General features: G+C 39.7%; 3 protein-coding genes across 3 annotated transcripts in view; 2 read left to right on the forward strand and 1 right to left on the reverse strand.

Moving 5' to 3' along the window:
- Positions 1–22,833, forward strand: part of CD81 (CD81 molecule) — a 108,418-nt gene that overhangs the window by 59,493 nt on the left and 26,092 nt on the right. The gene's annotated exons all lie outside the window — the stretch shown is intronic.
- TRPM5 (transient receptor potential cation channel subfamily M member 5) overlaps positions 1–22,833 on the reverse strand; it is a 40,179-nt gene that overhangs the window by 12,080 nt on the left and 5,266 nt on the right. The window contains exons 4-16 of the mRNA XM_061342491.1: positions 21,450–21,630; positions 19,577–19,641; positions 17,145–17,336; positions 15,729–15,831; positions 14,791–14,909; positions 13,828–14,178; positions 11,359–11,490; positions 10,123–10,246; positions 7,981–8,126; positions 7,105–7,217; positions 5,755–5,850; positions 1,521–1,779; positions 22–140 (exon numbers count right to left, since the gene is read on the reverse strand). Coding sequence (XP_061198475.1) covers positions 22–140; positions 1,521–1,779; positions 5,755–5,850; positions 7,105–7,217; positions 7,981–8,126; positions 10,123–10,246; positions 11,359–11,490; positions 13,828–14,178; positions 14,791–14,909; positions 15,729–15,831; positions 17,145–17,336; positions 19,577–19,641; positions 21,450–21,630 — 2,000 coding nt within the window. The remainder of the gene's footprint in view (positions 1–21; positions 141–1,520; positions 1,780–5,754; positions 5,851–7,104; positions 7,218–7,980; positions 8,127–10,122; positions 10,247–11,358; positions 11,491–13,827; positions 14,179–14,790; positions 14,910–15,728; positions 15,832–17,144; positions 17,337–19,576; positions 19,642–21,449; positions 21,631–22,833) is intronic.
- The window catches only part of KCNQ1 (potassium voltage-gated channel subfamily Q member 1), a 404,325-nt gene continuing 391,812 nt past the window's right edge, over positions 10,321–22,833 (forward strand). Inside the window, exon 1 of the mRNA XM_061342452.1 lies at positions 10,321–11,465. The gene's annotated coding sequence lies outside the window, so the exon portion shown is untranslated. The remainder of the gene's footprint in view (positions 11,466–22,833) is intronic.

Genomic DNA, 22,833 nt, shown 5'->3' on the forward strand with positions numbered 1-22,833 from the left:
TCACATGGAACAGTTATATACCTGCAGATTACTCCAATTATGAAGAGGAAGATGGTCACCATATCACATTTATTCCAGTTATCCTCCACATACAGTTTACATTTTTTAATTAAGTTTCTGTCTTCATCTGTATAGAAACTCTGAAAAAGAGAAATAACCATTGGTATTGATCTGTTTCCAGTTTCACTATTTCATTGTGAGTTTTAACATAATACCTGTTTCCTTTTTCTCTTTCATTACAAAGAACAAAACTAAATTCCTACTGTAATAAGAAAAAAGCTTGTAAACATAAGCTTGGTTTACCATCTTAAAACACAAAAGTGGGATGAAAAAGAAAATTTTTTTTTTTATTGGGACATTAGCGTTAAGAATTTTTGAGGCCTGATTTAAGATATTGTCAGAATTCAGGCTGTTAAATAATACAACTTCCAGTCAAAATATAGTTTCTAGACACTGCTATGTAAACAGCATGAACAGATTTGACATTTGTATGCTGGAATTGTCAGTGAGTGCACGTTTGAGTATCTAGGCAAAGAGGTGGGTTTCTTAGCTGTGTTTTAGCCTGGCACTCTTCATGTTTTACAGGTTTATAATGAAATGTTCTTTGATCCATATATTTTCCATGTCTTCCTCTGGTTATAGCATTGTGTCATAATGTCAAATAAATTATAACAAACTGGGATCCCCTTCACTGTCTCTATCACTTAAATAATGAATACTTATTTGTTATTTCAGAGTAAATGTTTATAACTACTTTTTCGTGTCTAAAGCACAGCTTTATGCACCCATAGTTGGCAACACGCTAGCACCATTGTTAACACATTATTTCAGTTGTTGAGCTGAGGACATTCCAAAGCCAGTTACTGGGAGAGTAATTGAGAAGTTTTTGTTTGTTTTTTTGTGTTTTTTTTTTTTTGGGGGGGGGGGGGGGGGGTGTTTGTTGGGTTGGTTTTTTTTAGGTTTTTGTGGGTTTTTTTTAAGGTTTTTGTTTATTTTAAGTTAAGAAAAGCAAACCAGAAGTTATCTGCTAATCTTTCGAGTTGAGAAGCATTTTGGGAAAAACACAAATAATCTGAATTTATTTGCTTACGTTTTTTAAACAGTCCCCAGTGGGGAAGAATCTCTTAAAAGGATGCAGGTTGGCTGCTGTGTTTCCAGGTGCAGAATATAACTTCCAACTTGCATTATTTCTGGTGGGAAAACCTAGTTCTAGGGAGTGAAATCACAGATACTTTGCAAAATGAAGGACACCTGAACCGTAGCAGCCCAGTTGGCTGTGGCTGTGGGTGGAGCAAAATGGAAGAGCAGAGGTGAAGCTACAGATTTATATGGTGGAGGAAGAGCGTACTCTGATTGAGAGAGGTGAAGTATTTTGGATAAGGTAATTTTTGTATGGCTCTTCTGTACGAAAGTACACCTGATACTTGAAGTCTTCAAGCTTGTAACAGTTATGCGGATTGCAAATCTATGCAAACTATTGCTTCAAGTTTCACTATTATTAACTAAGATATGTTACTGACCTGTCGGATTTCTTCCAAGACCAAGGTAAAAACCCAGAAGTAAAGTATTATTTCTGTAGCAGATGGACCCTCAGGTGGAGGTGGTTTAAAGTCCAGTAAAAGGACATAAGTAAATAGAAACAGAAAAGCAAAGTACATTATAACATTCCCCATAAATACAGTTACAGGGGCTGTCCAGAATTTTCTCCATCGAGTAGACATGAATGTCACCCACGCTGTGTTTTCGGAAGGATTCTGCTTCTCCAATTTACCACTTCCTCTGCAAAACAAGAAGAATACAGGGTTGGTGATGATTTCTTGAAATTAGTTCACTGGAGTAAGCTCAGTGTTATTCTGTATCAGGATTCTTGTAAGATAGTAACAGGCAGATGCTGGGGGTGGCAAGGAGGAAGGCTGCGGAAGTCAGAAGAATCACGTTAACAATAGCAGAAATATTTAAAGTTGGAAGATTTTGAAAAACAAAGTCACATTAAACTTAAATGCATATTCTTGTTATTTCAGTTCTTCTGTGTTAATTTTATTTGTAACTTCATTGTGTTCCTGCATGTAGTACAAATGCTGTGCAAATGCACAAGGAGAGGGAACTGAGCTGGTTTCTTTTCACCATAGAATAATAGAAGGCTTTGGGTTGTAAAGGACCTTAAGATCATCAAGTTCCAGACCCCCTGCCATGGACAGAGACATCTCACACTAAACCATGTCACCCAAGGCTTTGTGCAACCTGGCCTTGAACACGGCCAGGGATGGAGCATTCACAGCTTCCTTGGGCAACCTATTCCAGTGCCTCACCAGCCTAACAGTAAAAAACTTCCTCCTTATATCTAATCTAAACTTCCCCTGTTTAAGTTTTAACCCATTACCCCCTGTCCTGTCACTACAGTCCCTAATGAAGAGTCCATCCCCAGCATCCCTATAGGCCCCCTTCAGATACTGGAAGGCTGCTATGAGGTCTCCACGCAGCCTTCTCTTATCCAGGCTGAACAGTCCCAACTTTCTCAGACTATCTTCATATGGGAGATGCTCCAGTCCCCTGATCATCCTTGTGGCCCTCCTCTGGACTTGTTCCAACAGATCCATGTCCTTTTTGTGCTGAGAACACCAGAACTGTGCATAATACACCAAGTGAGGTCTCATGATAGCAGAGTAGAGGGGCAGGATCACCTCCTTCGACCTGCTGGTCACAATCCTTTTGAAGCAGCCCATGATACGGTTGGCTTTCTGCTGCACACTGCTGGCTCGTGCTCATTTTCTCATCAACCAACACCCCCAAGTCCTTCTCTGCAGGGCTGCTCTGAATCTCTTCTCTGCCCAGCCTGTAGCTGTGCCTGGGATTGCTCCAACCCAGGTGTAGGACCTTGCACTTGTCATGGTTAAACTTCATGAGGTTGGCATTAGCCCACCTCACAAGCATGTCAAGGTCCCTCTGGATGGCATTCCTTCCCTCCAGCGTATCAACCGAACCACACAGCTTGGTGTCATCAGCAAATTTGCTGAGGGTGCACTCAATCCCACTGTCCATGTCAGCGACAAAGATGTTAAACAAGACCAGTCCCAACACCAATCCCTGAGGGACACCACTCATTACTGGTCTCCAGCTGGACATTGAGCCATTGACCACAACTCTGTGTGCGGCCATCCAGCCAGTTCTTTATCCACCGAGTGGTCCATTCATCAAATTGATGTCTCTCCAATTTAGAGACAAGGATGTTGTATGGAACAATGTTGAACACTTTGCACAAGTTCAGGTAGATGACGTCAGCTGCTCTACCCCTGTCCATCAGTTCTGTAGCCCCATCATAGAAGGCCACCAGATTGGTCAGGCAAGATTTCCCCTTAGTGAAGCCATGCTGGCTGTCACCAAGCACCTTGTTGTTTTTCATGTGCCTTAGTATGCCTTCCAGGAGAATCTGCTCCAAGATTTTGCCAGGCACAGAGGTGAGACTGACTGGTCTGTAATTCCCCGGGTCATCCATTTTCCCCTTCTTGAAAATGGGGGTTATATTTCCCTTTTTCCAGTCGTCAAGAACTTCAACTGACTGCCATGATTTTTCAAATATGATGGCCAGTGGCTTAGCAACTTCATTTGCCAGCTCCTCCAGGAGCTGTGGGTGGATTTCATCAGGTCCCATGGATTTGTGCATGTTCAGGTTCTTAAGATGGTCTTGAACAGGATCCTCTCCTACAGTGGGCTTAGGGTCTTCATTCTCACAGTCCCTGCATCTGCCTTCCAAGACTTGGGTGGTGTGATCAGAGCATTTGCCAGTGAAGACTGAGGCAAAGAAGTCATTAAGAACCTCAGCCTTCTCCAAATCCAGCATAGCCAGCTCTCCTGATTGACAGCTTCCAGAGATGGCCCACCTTGTCCCTAGTCTGTCTGTTATTCACAACATACCTATAGAATCCCTTCCTGTTATCTTTCACATCCCTAGCCAAATTTAATTCTAACTGGGTGATCCTATATAATAAGGAGGAAAAGAAAATGGCCAATGGAGTTTGTAAGTCAGTTAATTATTTTAGCTCTAAATATTTCTTGGAGTGCTTGTATGCAGAAATTCTTGTTGTTGCTCTGACTAAACAATTCCTTTTTCATAACCCAGTCTCAATGGAACCTTGCAATACTTGCAATTATGCAAGTATTTTGGCAACTGAATGGAAACTTGACCTGTATACCTGGTTTCGCTCTGTTTTGGAACATGAAGTGCTATTGGCAATGGAAATTATCCTGTGGAGAAAACACAAGTTCCCTGTATTTGATAGCAATCTGGTCTTAGTGTGAGGTTTTGTTTCCGCAGAAATTGCTCTCCTATGTAAGCTAAGGATGTTATTGGATCTTTAATTTTGTGATTCTGACTCTGAGAGGTGTGATTTCTAACAAAGGATGTGCATGCTAGGGTATGCCTTCAGTTTCACCTCACAAAAAATACACAACGACTCTTCACTGGTTTTTCATCTCCCCTGACATTCTTGGTAATTATTAAGTACATTTGTTACAAGTTTCTCCTCACAGCCAGTCTTTTCTATGTGTCTGATTCTGTACTACCTCTCAATTTATGGCATCTTAAGACACATCTCCATGGTAACAGGATAATATAAACATAACCGCAGCTTTACTGTTGGAATAGATATTGAAATAGATCTGGGAGGGGGACAGCCTCTTTGTTAAAATAAATTGCGAAGATAATAGCAATTGGAATGCACAATGTAATGACCAAACCACACTTCACGCAGGATATGGAAGTGCTTTGACATTGCTTACAAATAGCTCCCAAGTGGCAGATGCTTTTACGCCTATTTTGTAGGTTAGGGAGGACAGAGAAGAACTAATGATTTTCTCCAACATACTGGCAGTTCAATGCCAGAGCTCAAAATAGAACTCAGTAACCCTCACTTGATCCAGCACTTCATGTTGTGGATGATACTTCCTCACTACACTTGTTCATGTATTTCTGAAGTTCTCTTTTAAGTTGTTGAAAAACATGCTTAACACAAGTGGCTATTTAGCCATTAAGAGGACTTTGTGCTAATCAAAAGATTGCCTATCCTGACTTAGGTCCTCCTGGTCTCAGTGAGTGAGTGGCACAGGCAGGTGTGATTCATAAGTTCTGAATCGCAGATCTGTGACCAAAAGCAACCGACAAAAATCTTTGTGTCCAGTTACCCATTTGTGTAATGCTCCCTCTAATTCGTAAATTTGTTGTACTTCAGATTCCTTAGGGCCCATCTTTCAAGACACAAATGAAGAGCACTAGTATGGTGGGAAACTGACTTTATATAAAATTTCCAGGTACTGTTGTTTGCAAATACTTCTTTTGATTCCTTTGTAGGAAAGTACATAGTGATGCATTCAAATAATGTGAGGTTTTGCTGGGAACCTTCTTTCTGTTCAGCTCCATAATCTGACAGGGGTTCAGTTCCTAAATCCAATGTATATCAGCCATCATGAGCTGGAGGGAATCTCAGGAAACGTTTTCTGATTCCCTAGGTATTAAGTAGACTCCTCATTCTGTAGAAATTACCTTCTTGGAACAAGGAAAGTCGTGTCTCCAGGAATATTTTCTATATTGCTTTTAGAGAGAACAACAGCAGTAATCAAAGGCACAGCACTTTCTGAGTAGTAATGAATTGCTTGGTCCTTCAGCTGTTCTAATTAGTAACTGGTCATTAATCCATGAGAAGTGTCCTGTTCTCTGATTGTTGAAACAAAAGTTATATTAACTAATGGTTTTCAACTTACTTATCTTCTCCCCTGGAAAAAAGCAGTGTCCTCTCTGTATCTAAAGTGTCCAGCTCTTTAAAGGGCTCTGGCTCGTTCTTGAATTGTTTTTCCTCACTGTAAGAAAATAAACTCATTAGAAGGTGGTTAGTAATAGGCATTCATACAGAACTGTTAGCATGTACTTAGCTTGGACTTACTCCACTGAGAAGCTATCAAATAATGCATAATCTTTACCTCTGCAAAGTCTCTGTTTATTTGTAAGGAGAAGGCTGAAGTCACTCACAAGGCTCAGAGAAGTGATAACTGGCACGCTTCAAAAAATGAAGCAGGACACTGAGTTTCCTCAAATTACTTAGGATTTAGCAGAAATAAACCCCTCAGTCCTAGAAGGCAATACCCCAATGCTCCATTCCTAGTTACTCTTAGCAGCAATTAAGACAGTAAATGCCAGAAACAGCAGGGAACATGGTGTCAGCATTTGCATTTCCAGGGAAAGGAGGCAAAAAGTATCCTCAACAGATCAAATTTGGAAAGACTTACTTTGATTATGAATTATAATTTAAACATTTCTGTGAAAACTCTGCCAAAATTTCACATTAAATTACTTGATTTTGTGAGTCTGGCAGCCACTATGACAAGGTGGTCATCTTTAGTGATACTGACAGAAACAAAGTCTTAAGTAAGCAGCACCAAACAAGTTTTCCTCTTGCTTTTCTAGTAGTTTAACAGTTAAGAAACATGCATTTCATATCCACATGCTGATTCTGATGATGTATATATGATTCTCACAATATTAAGTTTTCAGCATCTTCACTCTGACAAAAAGCTGAAAACTATGAATTCCAAAGCTATGCCTGCCAGAGATTAACAAAGAGATCTCATAAGTCATTGAATTTGAAAATCTGTATTGATTTCATGTCAGTTCTGTGGGTTTTGTTAAGCTTGAGTTATCAAGGCTTGTGGCTGATAATGCTGCTTTAGGATCGCTGTTTAAATAGGTAAGGTACTGAGGTTTAAAGCGGGTATCTCCAAATCTAGAGACGATGCTATAGCTTGAGAGAGTTTACACATTACTTTGTAGAATCTGGAGCTGAAAGAATTCCAACAGGCTTGTCCGTGGATTGTGCAAAACAGAAGTGATCTATGTGAAACCATTTCACTGATCTTTTAGGTATTAGAATAGGCACTAATACAAATCACTCAACCCAACAGAAAACTGATTAGGTCAATAACGGTGCAGTCCTCCAGTTGACGGTATGGAGTGATCTTACTGTTTTTATCACTAGGTGAGAGATGTTGCGTCTGGATGGTTTTTTATGCCTTATTTTTCATCCCTTCTCTCTTGCATCCAAATAGTTACATTTGTACCTGAATGCTATTAAGTTTGTGAAGATTAGGAAAGGACAATAGAATCCACAGATTAACTTCAGGATTTGTGTCTTTGTAGACATGTCTCCCCACCATATTTTTGTCAGGAAGGCCTGAAAGTCAACAAAACAAGAGATGGCTTTAACATAACAAAACACACATGCAGGTGAAGTGCACCTGTGTTCTGTGGCTCCTAAGACAGTGAATGCTCTGGATACCTTAAGAGCAGGCAGACCTTCAGAGCAAACAGGTGCTCTGTACGTCCTTCTGCAGATGTTGTTAAGCATGCAGAGAGTTATGAAGAGGATAGTGGAAAGAACAGAAAGTCAAGTGGAATTAAGCAAAATCTGTAGCAGTAAAAAAGTGCAAGTCAGACACTGGGAGCTAAAATTACCATCAGTCTTAATTTAGCTTTGTGGAGAGAAGTTGGGTTGTGAGGGCAAAGCTAAACAGTAATTTAATTTAGCTTTTATCAGTGAGTTCTTCCTTGAATCTGAACAAGGATTTACCTCACATCTTGGAGCAGCTTCATTATGCCTCAGGCATATTTAAAGTGCTTTCCTGATGTTTCTCTATGAGCAAGGAATAAAAACCACAGGATGGAATAAAGGCTAAACCTTCTCAGTGCACTGGTCTGTGGGCCATTCGGATGAAAGGGAGGGGAAAGGAGGAACTGTGTTGCTTTGTCAAGGGTGCATTATAACATACTCTTCGTATAATGCCAGGGAGAGGGAAGAGCCCCCTTTCTGAAGAATATCTCTTCAGGGAATGCATTTCATGGGGTTGTTCAGTTGCTGTTCTACCCTTTTATGTAGCTAACATCATGTTTAAAAGCCCTGGGGTAAACGTGGGGAGGGGAGGAGCTGTAAAACTTACCTGGACACCATCATGTGCAAAGAAAGACTTTGCATCTGCTTCTGTAGCCAGCTGAAGGCAGGTGATTCTGTTCCAGTAATGATTTTTTCTCACCAACAGAGCAAATGCTCTCTCCTCACTGTTGTGATAGCATTCACTAAACAGTTCTGTCAAATGAAGGAAACATAAACAACCAGATCTTGTAATTAAAAAAAAAAAAGTAAGGCAAGATAGTGATGTGTGTGAAGCATGGTGGCAGCAAAGCCTGGGCACCACCACATGTTCTTGCTGCACCAGAGACTTCTGCCAGGCTGAAATAGTTGAAAAGAGCCTGAGAGAGATAAGAGGAGGTGTGAGGGAGAGAGGAATGATGCTGGACACAAGAATAAGTCCCTATGGCTTTATGCATGTGTGTACAGATGAAATAGAATTGCCTTGGTGGGAAAAAAATCACTAATTTTGAAATTCCCACTATTTGCAGAAAGGTATGGAGTAAATCTATCACCTCTTTTTATCTGCTTCCTTCTCAGCCCTCTGGATCTAACAGGTTTGGGTTTTGTGTGTGTTGGGGAAGGGGGTGGGAGGGGGGGGATTGATGTGTTATTTTTTTTTCCCTATTGTTGTTTGAGATGAGAAGAAATTTTTCTTTCACAAGAAATTCTTGGCAGCATGACAGCATTTGTTACAGTTTCTCATCTGTAGCTGCCTCACACCTAGCTTTCGGCAATATCAAACAAAAATGTATCTCTTGGGTGATCCTCTTAGACTGAAGGATGAGTTGCCGCGGTTTCCCCAGTCTCCTGAATAGACTAAATGAAAGGAACAACTCATCTTTGGCTAGTAGCCAAAAAATCCTTGGGTTTAAGACATAGCTATCTGACATGAAATAATACTAGACTTGGTAGAATGTTGTGTTATAGTTGTTTCCAGAGAAGGTGGTCTTGGAGCTCAGAAATTAAGATAAACAGTCCAGAAAGTCATGGTTCCTTATTGGAGAAGATCTGACTTCTTGCGTTGGTTTCATTCTGCTGATTCACTTGATTCTCTCAGTACCTTACCTAGGGTAGCCTACACCTAGGCCTCACACACTGTGAGGGCTGGGGAAGGATCAAGTGCATGTAAAATAAGCTGATATACAGACTTCTGTTACAGTTGATGTGGTATTTATAATTTTTAAAGAATGCTTATTTTATGTAATATTGACGTGTCATCCAGGCAGGAAATTAACTGATCATCTGATCTAACACTTACCAAAGCCAAGGAGCAACTTCTGTGTATTGGATTAGGCCCTGTAATTCTATGACTAAATTACTTGAGACTTGTGATTATATGAGAATCTGCCTTTTATTTTTTTGTAAATAATAAAAGCCCTGTGAGAAGAGGAGAAAATGTGATCTGTGTATAAATAATGTAGCAATATCTGCATTAGCCTTCAGCTGCTTGATGTACTAGCTCTAAGGGGGAAAAAAGCCTCTGTGTTTACATGCGTGGCGTACTTTAAAACCCTCTGTTCACAACAGTGCTACCTTCAGGTACGGACTGGATTGAAGTCAGGCCAGCAGAGAAGCTTGTGTGCAGGCATCTGTTATAAAACCAGGCAAAGGTGAGAGGGCTTGATATCAGGCACCTGCAATGCCTGAATGCTTACTTTTGTCGGGAGGGGAGGCTTGCCTGCTGAGAAACCAGTCTGAGCCTCGCTGCAGTTTTGCTGTGCAGTTAGACCTCTTCTGGATGAAGTAATGTTGAATTATTTTTAGCAACAAAGACCTTAAAACTTGTTGATCTAGTGGCCCTTAGAGAGCAAGCTTGATATTGCAGGAAAACCAGGCTGCTGCGAGGCTGGAAGTGTTCTGGTTATTGTCTTGCCCATCGCTGTAATGCGTCTTGTAAATTCAGACACTTAAAACCAACATGCAGCAGAAGAGTAATTTCTTCCATGCATCCCAGGAAACAGTCTTGGATTGCTGATTTTCCCAAAATGATTGGTTTTTAAGTCCTTCTTATGTGGTATTTGAATGTTTGGGACTGCCTGTGCTACAAGGGTCTTAAATTTTTCATGACAGTTGACCTTTTACAACTGAGAGTATCTTTTTCATTTCCTTGTCTTTCAATGGTATTTACTTCTTAAATTTTTTATGCAGTTACAAAGGGACTGTTACTTACCAACAGCGAGCTGCTCATACTTGGCCTCTTTCATTGTATGTTCTACTTCGGTCTCTGTCTCCAGGCGGGACATCTCTTTAAGGATCTTGCAGGCTGCCAAAGCTGAAGCTACACCTTCCTGACCCTGTAGAATTGAAAGGGGTACTGCTGTTACCGTCCACAGGAGGGCATTTCTGAACTGGGGAGAAGAAGACTTCTCTATGGAACACACCTAATAACAACAACAAAAAAATCATGCAGGTCTCCCTTTGAAGAATCTTCCCTCAAATACAGACTTGAAAGTCCAAAATGTTGATCAACACAACAGTTTCAGTGGCATTTTAGAATTGTAAACCATGTATTGGTAGTTCTTGTGCCCATAAAGCTGGAGACTTCAGGGGTTAATTGATCTTGGAAGAGTCTGATTTGGGCATTCTTCTCCTTTCAGTTCAAAGACTGGCATTGTGGAAATAGAGCAAAACAGTCTCACAGCTACCTTGCTGAGAAGCTCCATAAGGATATATGGGAAAGGCTGGCAGCAGCACACAGCAGAAATACGTGACTTCTGGTAATAGAGCTCCACAAGTACAAAGCCCTGCAAGGTGCAGATGTGTCTGTGTGCACACACACTCAGTGGCTGAAGAGCTGTATGCAGTTTGTCCTTCCCCATGACCTCGGGCCCTGTGCCAGCTGCAGCTGTCTGGAAGCTCAGGGATGGAGTCTTGATAACTGTGTTTGACTCTGTGGGGATGCACTCCAGATGCATGAGACAGGGCCTTGGTTGTGGAGGATTGTAAAATAGGAGCCAATTATGCCAGCCTGAAACTCAGCCTTTGAGAGTGTGATGCTGTTGTTCCCTACGCGTACAGCACGTAAGCTAAAGATGCTGGATTGCACAGTCTTCCCTCTGGATCACAAGGACCCAAACAACTGATCTATTGTAGAAGAAACAAAACCTGAGACAGAAAGTGGTGAGTCATCTGCTGCAAGGAAGAGGAGGGTCAGCTCTGCAGCTGAAGTAAATTAGCAGTGTTTCAGGCTGTACTTACTCACACCTGCTGTTGCTCTGCCTTCGTTGTCAGGCCCTCTGGCCTCTGCTGAACCACATGGAGATGAAAAGCCCTATAAATGCCACATCATTTCATATTTTAGAAACAAGCCTGTCTGTTGTGTGAGCTGTAAGGCTGAGCAGAAAACTTCTCATATACTAGAAATATACCGACATTTTACCTGAAGCAGCTACAGCCCGAAGCTTACCATAGCCCAGAAATAGTTCGCCATCTTGTGCCGGTTTTGAAATACTGCCCAGACAAATAAATCCCTCCAAGGATTTTCGGTCTTCTGGTTCATATCCAAGTGCCCAGGTAATGGCTTTGTATTCATTTTATCCTGAAATATGGTTTACAGAAATTAAAACCTGCTTTTCAGTCTCATTCCATGCAAATGACATGATCTAAGTTGCTCTTAGCGTTGCCAGCTACTTCATATGCTTTTCATTTTTCTTTTCTGTAGGACTGAGAGGTAATTAGTTCATTCTGTACTGAATCAAAGGACCCTTGTGTCCCCAGTATAACTCAATATGTGTGAGAACATTCTGGATGAAACCACGACCCTATTGAAGTTGATGGTATAGCTCGTTGACTTTATTAAGGCCAGGGTTTCACTGCTGGTGTGTAATATCATACAAAACAAACCTGTGATTAACCAATCTGAGATTGCCTTCAGGTCTGTTGGATTCTGCTCAGCTGCCACAGAGGACATGGTTTCAGAGAAAAGGGAACGAAAGGCATTTTATTTCAACAGAAATAAACCTCGCCAAGGTCCTATACAGGACAAGAATAGAGTACATCAATACCCTCTTTTTAGTCCTTCCTTTGAGAAACCTCTCCCCCATGTGGGGAATATTTTAAGTAGAGCACTGCTTATTCCTTTAGCTTTTGATGAAAAAACTCTCCAGAGGAAGTGTGGCAGCTGAGGTCAAGTTCTGAGAATTAAGTGTGTTTAAAACCTGCCTTTACATCTATTGTGTAAATTAGAAGCAGCTGGAGTAGTTTTTGGGTTTTTTTTAAATAGAAAGTTTTTGTGAGGATATATTTCTTCATTGCTTAAATTTTAACACAATCACATAGTTTATTTTAATGGCATTTTTGGAGGGGTGTTGATGGCTTCGTTTGGTGTTTTTTGGTTTTGTTGGTGGTTTTTGTTTGTTTTGTTGGGTTGTGTTTTATTGTTTTGTTTGTTTGTTTGTTTGTTTGTTTTTAAAAAGCCCTTCAGTTTGTAGTGGGCTATTTAATCAAATAAACTGTATTGAAATCCTTGCAGGAGTCAAAGATATCCCAAAAGTCACATGAGTCTTTGTAACCACTAGTTCCTTTCTGCTGTCAGTGGTAACAGGATTGAGCCACTGGTGGCAACCATTGGAAGAAGCTTCAAAACTAAAACAGCTAGTAGGCTGGGTGATCTAGTATCTGAATTGGGCCTTATTTATAGCACTTGGATTTAGCTCGCTTACTGCCCAAGCCACACAGGTCAGTGAGATTTCGGGAGCAAACTTTTATTCCTGTAAAATCTGTGAGTCTGCTTAATGACTTCAAAGGTATTGCCCCAAATTCTCAACAAAGAAATTCTGACTAGATTCAAAGTTAGCTTTTCTTGTTGATTTACCTAGGCTTTATCAAAGCAAAAGTGAGTGAAGCTGTTGTATGAGAATTTTTTTTAAACTTACTTTTTAATTTAACCAGTTTTAAGATTAAACTAGAATTAGGCAAATACCCAAAGGTTTAATTGTTTAGTTTGTTTAGAACTCTGGTCTTAATGAGATTTCTTTACATGTTTCTGTTTTTAAATCATTTGCCCAAACTGATTTCCAATGACCTTGCAAAAACTTTGGTGCTTAAGAGTTTCAATGTTAAGTACACTGTCAAAATGCAAAACCAGTAAGACTGTTTCACAGTTGTGGACAGTGTACCATCTCTTTCAACAGTGGTATCCACCACATGTTATCCTTGTCATGCGTTGGCCAGGGTGCTGATCAGGGTGCTGGCCAGGGTCATTTCACCCAATTGTTCTTATTTTTGGCTATGTGTTATGTTACTCAATAATGAAGCTGTAATAATCTAAAGGCAAATATCACGTACTGCATAGTCTATGCGTGCTTGTCTTTTTCCTAGAAAATGCTATCTTTCAAATATGTCTGATTGAGGTTCTGTATGAGAAATGCAGACTGCCATTTTAATGTCCAATTAATTCTTAGTAAACGTAACTGTCTTTTTGTATTCCCCATGTATCTTGCATTGAAACTGTTCTTATGTACGTGGGAGTTGTAAGATCAACAAAATTCTCCACATGCAACGTGTTAGAATGATGAACAGCCTGTGGAAGTTGCACTAGAAGAGTGTGAGATACAGGTGCCTCTGCAGATCCTGAAACAGAGGCTGTACCTCAGCATTAGTTCGAGGTACAGAAAAACCTTGCGTAAAATCCCACTTGCAAAGGGGGAGAAAGAGGAGTCACAGTCTTAATAGATTACTTTCCCTTTAAATTTTGAACACAAAAATATCATACCATTTTAGTTGTAATAATAATGAGCTGAAAAAGGAATGAGAAACTGAAGTGCCTGCTTGTCTCATCTTCCCTTTCCTTCCCTACCCACAAAGGCCTGACCCAGCTAAACTTTCAAGTTCTAATTGCAGAGGATCAGGCCTATGATAGAAAGTTGTAACTTACTGATTTCTTCTTGCTTCCATATTTGGGGTCTTGATAGAAACCTTTGCATGCATCATGGAGAAAATCCTTGAGAACTCTAGAGACCTCACTGAGAGTGAAGAGTGGGCAGCTCTCCCTCTGCTCCTTATGATGTTGGCCACTGAGGCCTGTCAAGGTCAGCTTGCTTTCTTCATGTTTCTTCAGGAGAAGTTCATAGAGGAGACATTTCTGAGAAATGGAACAGTAGAGCCTCTGCAGACGACTATATGTCAGGAATTCGGATATGTTAGCCCCATTCTCAATAAATAATTTTACAAATTCTGGTTTGTCATTGACCAGAGCATCCATCATCACTTCTTCCAGGTCACAGGACTATATTGAGGAAGGGGAAAAATAAAAAAGGTTTTTTTTTGGATAATCATGGATGGATGAGGAGAGAGGTAAGATTCAACATGAGGACATGTACATGTTGTCTTCCAGCAGGTCAGCAGTGGGTAGAAGTGGTAAAACTATCTTCATTTCTCTGTGACAAAATGTCTGTGTAAGCATTAATGTTAAAACTTGAACACAAACAGCATGCTGTGAGAGTTGTGGTGATCTTAGGTATTAACTGCTCTGGGTATTTATACAGCAATTGGAAACAGTCATGTTCTTCCTACCATCTTCTAACAGTAATATCTGCATGTTGCTTTTACTTTGCAAACTCAGGTTTGTTTGATTTAAGCATTTGTACAGAAGAGGGGGAGGGGAGATTCTTGCGCCCAAAGTGTTCAAGAAAGGGACCATGTCCACTAAATTATTTCTCTGTCTTTAGCCATTTTCATATAAAGGACCAGAAAGACAAACAGCCTAAGAAAGCATACTGCCACTGCTGAATCTTCTCGTGGAGAATGCAGGTAGTGTTAAAAACTGAAGCTTTCAGGATGTTTGTGTCCTGTACACCTTCTATTATACACTGTCCTCTAAGACAATAAAACCTGGTACCTTCCACTCCACATCACCATTGAATATTTCACTTTTAGCTATGTCCACTCTATTCCAGGCCACTGCCAGCTTCAATTCATCCAGGTACTCCTGAGGCTCCTGACTGTGACTTTTACAGGCTGGCAAAAATAGAAAATGCAAATAAACTCAGTACTTTACAGCAGTTCTGTTTAATTTAATATAGCATTGGTAATTTGATTAGCAATACAAGCTCTCCTTCAGCTACAGTTGCCTAACAGGAACTCTTCACAGCATTCCCCCCCAATTTAAGAAATATTAATATAAAAATATTAATTTTTGCTAGATTAATTTTCTATTAAAACACTAAATTTTTTAGGATTTTAAGAGCAATCCAGGCCTGCAGAACCTGCAGAAAGTGTGGGAACAGGACTGGCTATTGGTTTGGTCTTGTTTCAATTAGCACGTTTGGAATAGAATGTCACCATTGGTTCCTGCCCCTCCCCCACTTAAATTTAGGGGAAATGGATTGTTTCTGGAACTAAGGTCACTGAGGTATATTTGCTTTTTTTTTGGGGGGGGGGTGGGGTAGGGGAGGTTGTAGGTTTTGGGGTGTTTTTTTGAGGGGGAGGTTGGGGAGGGACTGGGGTTTTGGTGGGCTTTTTCTTTGGTGGGGGTGTGTCTCAGTGGTTCAGCTCTTCTAGAACCTCTACTACTAAGAGAAGCAAGTAGTGAAATAAAAGACCAATTAAAATAGCACTATACAATAGCATGAGATTAAAATGTGAGCATTGTTTTAAAGCAAGCTTACAAAGAGCTATGGTAACCATCCCAATTAATCTGTCAATAAGCAAACAGAACAACTCTGCATCAGAAATTAATTCTGATCCAACAGCCAACTGAACTTGCTCTAGACATGAAAAACATTTATGGTATAGAAAAAGACAAGTATTACACTCTGCTGTGTCTGTTGTTCTTACCTTTTACTAAAGCTTTTAAAATTACTGTGTCTAGTTCTTCTGAACCATCTTGCTCAAAGTTGTGCAAAGTTAAAAGATGTTGGTGTGAAATAATGTTCTGAATCTATTGGGAGATGAAAAAAGTACTTTTATGTGTTGTCCTACTGCTGTATATTAATGCCTAAGAGCCCATACAGTATTTCACAAAAACATATATTCTAATTGTAATGCTGAGGTTTGGCAAGAAGACAAGCAATATTGGTTTCCCATTTATAAATAATTCCCAGGGCAAGGAGGAAGTTATTGATTTTTTCAAAATCACCTAGCAGGACAGGAGGAACCAAACTTGGATATACTGAGAACCAGAGCAGTTCTATAATTAAAAGATCCTTCCTTAACTCACATTCTTATTTGACTCATAGTCATCCTGTGGCCAGCCTACCACTACTTTTGTTTTACCTTTTCCTGCTTTGACATTTAAGTTTTGCTTTCAGAGTTGTTTATTTAAAAGCATAGTCTCCAAATCTTCTTTGAGTAAAAGTCATCAAATATTGATATACGCAGTACTCTTTTCTTCTGCTTCTCTATTGAGTTTTCTTTCTTGCAGTGCAGCTGCACTGAGACTTTGTGAGCATCTGGCAATATTGCTTCTAGATGCCCTTCCATCCTCTTGTGTTAGTAATTTGGGAAAGTGCTCCCTAATGGAATTAATATGTGCAGCTTTTAGAGTTCAGGTTTATGTCAGGAATTGCAAAGAATAAGTAGTGGATCAGGTGAAGTGGACTTGGTTTATCTCAGAGACACAGAGAGCTCTTTAATTTTCACATACAGACAATCTCAAAGTGGTAGTAGTGTTGGGCTTTTTTGTTTCCTAAACACTTGCTGGTTCAAGTCTAGCAAGTGTGCCTCAAGACAGAGTTGGGAAAAATCTGTGAATCTGAGTGTTCTTTCTTTTTTTTTTTTTAAGAACATGCATAACTGCCAATAGATGGGATAATTTCTAAACACCCTTCATTCATTTTAATCTATTGGTTCTTATCCACAATTAAGTTTCCATTTAACAGCTGTAAATCATGAATTAGGTCTCTTTTGTTACAGCTGCACAAACTCCACAGCTGTGGAGTATAAGTAATGCTTCATGTCCTCCAGGACTGTGGGGTTCCTTGGTGCTGGCTATGACTTGAGGAAATGACTAAGGAAGGACAGAGCTCTAAGTGTTCAGCTGAATCATTAGGACAAAGTAGTTTGTACAATCAACTGAGCACTTGCTTTTAATGTTAGAGAGGTATTCTATGACACTAGTGTAAAAGCACTGGAGTCCTCCAAACTTCTGGGCAGCTAATTGTCAAACCTGCACTGAATGGACTTGTGAACCTAGAAATGTTTAAGGGGAACTTGAGAACATGATGTACATAATTATCAAACATATGAGCTCACTGTTGCTGTCCACTGGAGAATGTCCTTCCACAGGAAGCTTTTTGAAGGGAACTTCTCCTTAAATTGCTTTTCAACAGCTTTTGGCATGACAAGCTGTGGGTCATTCATGAATGCAGCTAAGATGTCAGCTGTACCTCCAGACCCAGTTAAGATAAGCCAGGGAGCAGAATTTTCCAGACTGCTGCACATTCTCTGTAGTTCAAAAAGTATACTTTTAGAATTCATATATGGAAAGAAAATGCTATTAAAAATAAGGATTTCTTGCACACTAAGAATAAATGCATACCTAAACCAGGTTCACTATGGCATCACTCCAGACTCCTCTAAGCTATCAGGAGTTTTCTGACTCTGTAGCAGGTCGCCCATGGCTATACTGCTTTTGTGACACATCTGCTGAGTAGCTAAACAACCTGACTTGGACAAACAGTACATAAAACTTCTTTATCCCTGCTTTCTTCTCTTCCTCCCTCTCCCCTACAGTTTGTGTTTCAGCATAGTTAAGTACAAGAGGAGCACTATACAGAAATTCTCCATCAGGCTCTTCTGACTGCTTAACCTGGTAATACATTCTAAAAATTAGGGATTTGCCTGTGTGAATACAACACTGGGCCACAGGAAAAAAAGCACGGAAGCACAGCAGCTACAAGAGTTAAAGGCTGATAACTCTATTGCTTCTGCAATTAGAAGGAGTCAGGCAGGTTGCAGGGAGGGAAGCAGAGGCCATGGTATCATAATTGCAACGAGTATTGCTGCCTATTTTATAACTCTGGAGTACTTTTTACTCCAGAATTATGCAAGAAGCTAATGAGAGTTTAAGAATCTAATTATTGACTTTCATGTTGTATAGGGTTTGTTTTTCTAGTGTTTTGTTTTTAACAACTGTTGTAGTCCTTGATGTGTATTATCCAATTTCTATTTAAGAAATTGATATCCTAAAAAAGTACAATCGGCTATCCATTCCCAACACGTGTAAATTCTGGGCAGCTCTAGCCAGTCACCTTTGGTTTCCAAGTCACTTTCATTGTTCTTTACAACTTTGAAAAGAAGATTATAGCTTGTAATATGTGATTTTTCAACACCCAAGATACAGAAAACACTGCTGTATTTAGCTTCTTAGAAGCTCAAGAGGTAACATAATCTCCGTGTAAGCAGTGAGGTTTCCAATACCAGTGTATGTTTTAGTCAAGCTGACAAAGATCTGACAAGATACAGGACTGGAAACTGAAACCAGGAAACAGCAGAAATCAGTCATTCTGAAAGAGATTACCAGCTTGTGTGGCAGAGTCTCGTCATTTGGAAAGTTTAAATTATGGTTAAACATCTCTCTGAAGGTACTGTATTCCTTTTTATCTGAGAGTATCATCCAAAAAAAGCTATGTGGACATACAAGCTGCTACAAAAGGAGTAAAATAAAATACCAGTAAGAATGAAATAGAAATCAAAGACTATTTCCTAGTTAATAGGTTCCTTATGTTGTAGAACTACTCAGGAAAAAAAAATCAAAACTGATCCTTCACTGGAGAAGATACGGAGTTGTTAACAGGTATCACTTGAGTCTTCTATCCTGCAATGTACTTTTGCTCAGTGGAACTAGGATACTATAGTTTTAAATGGCATATCTGGCAAATGTGGTCTTGTACTTCGTCTGTGCTCTGTGACAGTGGTCTCACTATTTCTGGACATCAGTGAATGATTAATCTTTTTTTCACAGTATGCTAGAGATTGGAAGGGACCTCAAAAGATCATCTAGTCCAATCCCCCTGCCGGAGCAGGAACACCTAGATAAGGTTACACAGGAACGTGTCCAGGCGGGTTTTGAATGTCTCCAGAGAAGGAGACTCCACAACCTCCCTGGGCAGCCTGTTCCAGTGTTCTGTCACCCTCACTGAGAAGAAGTTTCTTCTCAAGTTTAAGTGGAACCTCTTGTGTTCCAGTTTGTACCCATTGCCACTTGTCCTATCACTGAGTAGAGCCTGGCTCCATCCTCGTGACACTCCTCCTTTATATATTTATATACACTAATATATAAAGTATAAATATATAAAATTTTATATATAAAAACATTATATATATTAAATTTATATATAAATATATAAAATTCTGTAGGTGATCTTGAGCAGTAGCACAGTGTTTCTCTCTCGCTAAATCTGGAGATGGCTTCTGTGGGTTTTGTTTTCAGATTTCTTATTTTCACTGTATAAGCTGGCTATGGAAGCTTTAATGGTCAGCTGGTGCCTATTTGAAAAGAAGTATTTCTCCTAAACAAACGCTGGCAAATTTAAAATTAACAGAACTCAGTTCTCAATGGCGTATAGATTTGAATTTTGACTTTATGGAAGGTGCCAGTACAGGTGTTTGTCATCCAGCAAAATTTCCTATTAATTAGTCAGCACAAGTTAATTTATTTTTCCAAATTACAATCAGCTACTTACCTCAAGTGTGCCTGGTCCTCCGTTTACCAGTAAGCAAAGCACAGGAATCTCAATACTACCTGTTCCTGTAAACCAGAGAGTTTTTAATTTTTAAAAGGTTAACAACTTTCACAAAACTATTCTGGTTTTGCTGACCCTTTGAAAGTATTTCTCTTGTTATTTGCTGTTCTGGCACCTACCAGAACATGAACCTGCAGAAGGCAAGCAACTGCAGAAGCAAGTAGCAAATGAAGAGAATAAATAACACTGCGACTTAGCAGATCAAGTCCTAGTCTAAGATCCAGGACAAAGGCACCTTGTTTACCTTGGATGTCCCACAAGATTCCTGGCAAGGGGTCTGTTTGGTTCTCAGCTCGGTACACTTCAGCTGCAAAATAGAGATACTGGCACTTTTGTGTGTCATAGCACTGTTGAATTCTTTGTTTATTTATCGCAAGGTGATTAATAGTGGAATAATGGAGCTGCATTAGGGTGCAAGGTAAGATTGTTAAGTCTTCAGAAAGGCAGCTACCATTATTAATATTAAGATATATTTAGAAGCAAAAAGCTGTCAGTTTGTCCCAGATGTAATGCATGTGCCTTGCATGTGCAGCAAGGTGTAGTGAAATCTGGGAGAAAAGCCTGATAAAAGGAGGATTTAAGAAATTGAAGAGGCTGACTATGCTAGGGTGAGATGAGTCAGATACAGTGTGCGTGTTTCCTATCAACTCTTATTACTCTGCTTAAACAGTTTGTAATTTCATTCAGCACAGTCTAATGTGGTGATTATTAATAACAATCTTATACATTTAAAAGAAATGCTAATGAAATATTTAACATGGCATGGCAGCAGGGGAAGAAACAACGTAAGCATTCCAGTGCTTAGCCACACACAGGAACCCACTGGTTTCTAGATGGTTTATACTGTAAATGCTGAACTCTGTAACCCAAAGGTGACTATAGATTGGCCTAAAAGAGCTTAATCAAAATGGCAGCATTATGAGATGAATGCTGCTTTCAGTTGGAAAATAAAAGGCATTTAGTTCAAATAATTTTTCTGTTTCCCTTTGTTGGTCCCTTTGTAGAGCATTGTACAGATTGCCACTTACTATTTGTATCTGTTGTGGGATGACTACAGAGATAAGGTAGAATTGAGCTATAGCCAGCACATGATTGGCAAGTAAATTAATTGTTTTAGTGAATGGCATAGCAGTGCCATTTCTCAATAAGGTGATGCTCTAGTTTGAAGAGTGACCTCTATGACTATAGGTTTCTCCAGATGTTTATGGCTTCAGATATTCTTCATTTATCACAAAGTTAGATAAAATTTAGCTGGAGGAGGGGTGTGGATTCTGACTTTATGGTGGGAAGTCCTTAGTTGCAAAGAATATTCAGCACACCAAATATTTCCTCTGAATAACCTCTTGGTATTCTTTGAAATAGGGAAATTCTACTTGAGCTTATTAAAGTGTTTTACTTCAGCAAAGTCACATAGCTTTGCTGAGCTTGAATATAAATGAGCTTACATCAACGACTTTTGTGTATATAAGATATCACTGAATTTAGTATGTTCCAGTGGAATATTTGTCAAATGAATCAGCATTTTCTGACAGAAAATTGTTCCACTGAGACTTGTTCAGTCAGATTTGGTTTGCAAGCACAGTGAGGCTACTTTCTAATTCTCAGGATTTGGGGTTGAAAGAGTAGCTTTCTCAGCTTCAGAAGTCACTTTAGTTCTGCCTCTTAAGTAATGACAAATGTGTTTACTTGATCTTATCTATGTAGATGATTGTCCAATTTCAGAATTGGTTTTGCCTTTGTTAAGGTTGAGGCCCACAGGTATAACGGTAACATCGGTATTATTCGTTAGCATGACTATATGGAGTCTACTTACCACCATACCCGGTACGCTGCTCTGAAATATGCTTTTCCAAGGTGAGACGTAGCTTAGTAGTTGCATCTGGCTCATCTGGTATTACGTGATCCACCAAAATAAAATGGGAATGGTTGTGGTCCAGGGAATACAATGGGCCTTGGATGTTATCATCTGATTGGTAGCATACAAGACTTTCATTCTAGAGAGAGGAGGAGAGATGTTAGTGTTCCCTGCAAAATATAGTCCATAGTTTTATGTGCTTTATCTCCATTTTTGTGTTGTGTGTGTCATGAGACAGCACATCATCTTTGAGACACTTGGCTCTTGAAAAGGGTAAGAAAGGAGAATGTATTCCTTCTGAAAGGTGACAGGACTGAAAGCTGAATTCCTTGAAGTTTGCCTTTTGGGCTCTGCAATATACAGTGATATTGGTCATCATCTCTGGAACACAGGCGTTCATCCAGAGGGTTTGGAAATGTTTGTTGGACAAATGGAAAGGGGCATGTGACCCAACAACTGTGGATGAAGCTGTAATGTCTCTGAGGGCTAAAGTCTCAGCTGGTATAAACAGGGCAGACCTACTCATTTCAGTAGCCCAGTAGGTAAGTCAGCCTGCTGTATGTCCGTATGAATTTAAATGCAGCTTTATTTAATTGACAGGGTTACATGAGATCTAACAGTTACACTTTGGAAATTGCATCCTAAAAAAGTGAGTGACAGGAAGACATTAGGAAAGTGCAGTCTTACTATTTTTTTTATTTTGGGTGAGGGGTGTTACATCTTGAAATAATTTATTCATTAATTTTTGCATAACACCACTGTCTGGGTAAAACAGAACCTCTGTTGTAGTATTCTAAAGATTATGCTACATATGATTTTAGGATTGTGCTACACAAACCATTTTCAAGCTCCTCTTACTTCTATGATAAATCTTCCTGTTCCACTGTTGCATGTACATTTTGATATACCATTCTTAACAGCAAGCTAGGCTGTAAATGCCTTGTTGTTATTCTTTTTCATCTTCATGTCCTGTTGCAAGTAAGCCAAATTAAAGCAATTTTTTAAAATCTGCATTTCCTTCTATTATGCTTCTTTTCCGACTTCTGCAGCCTTTGGGTTATCCAGGTTCTTCTCCACAGCCAAGGCTAAAGCTGATGTTGGAGAGGAAATAATCATCAAGAGCTCATAGCAGCACTAATAATGCACAAAACCATAAAGTAACCCAGCGGGACAAGTTCCTTCATGCTGTGGATAGAAGAGTTGAGCACACTGGATAACATGCTCCTAAGTGTCTTTCTGAAATGAAGCTGCATATAATCATGCTGGAGAAGGGAAGTATCCTTCAAAGCAACATGAAAAAGGCTATAATCAGGCATGCTCTTTATGGCTTCTTTCCTTGTGA

The sequence above is a fragment of the Neopsephotus bourkii genome, unplaced genomic scaffold, assembly GCF_033783945.1.
Source record: "Neopsephotus bourkii isolate Nb327-2 ecotype Australia unplaced genomic scaffold, CSIRO-AGI_Nbou_v1 NB_1792, whole genome shotgun sequence".
Taxonomy (NCBI): Eukaryota; Metazoa; Chordata; class Aves; order Psittaciformes; family Psittacidae; genus Neopsephotus; species Neopsephotus bourkii.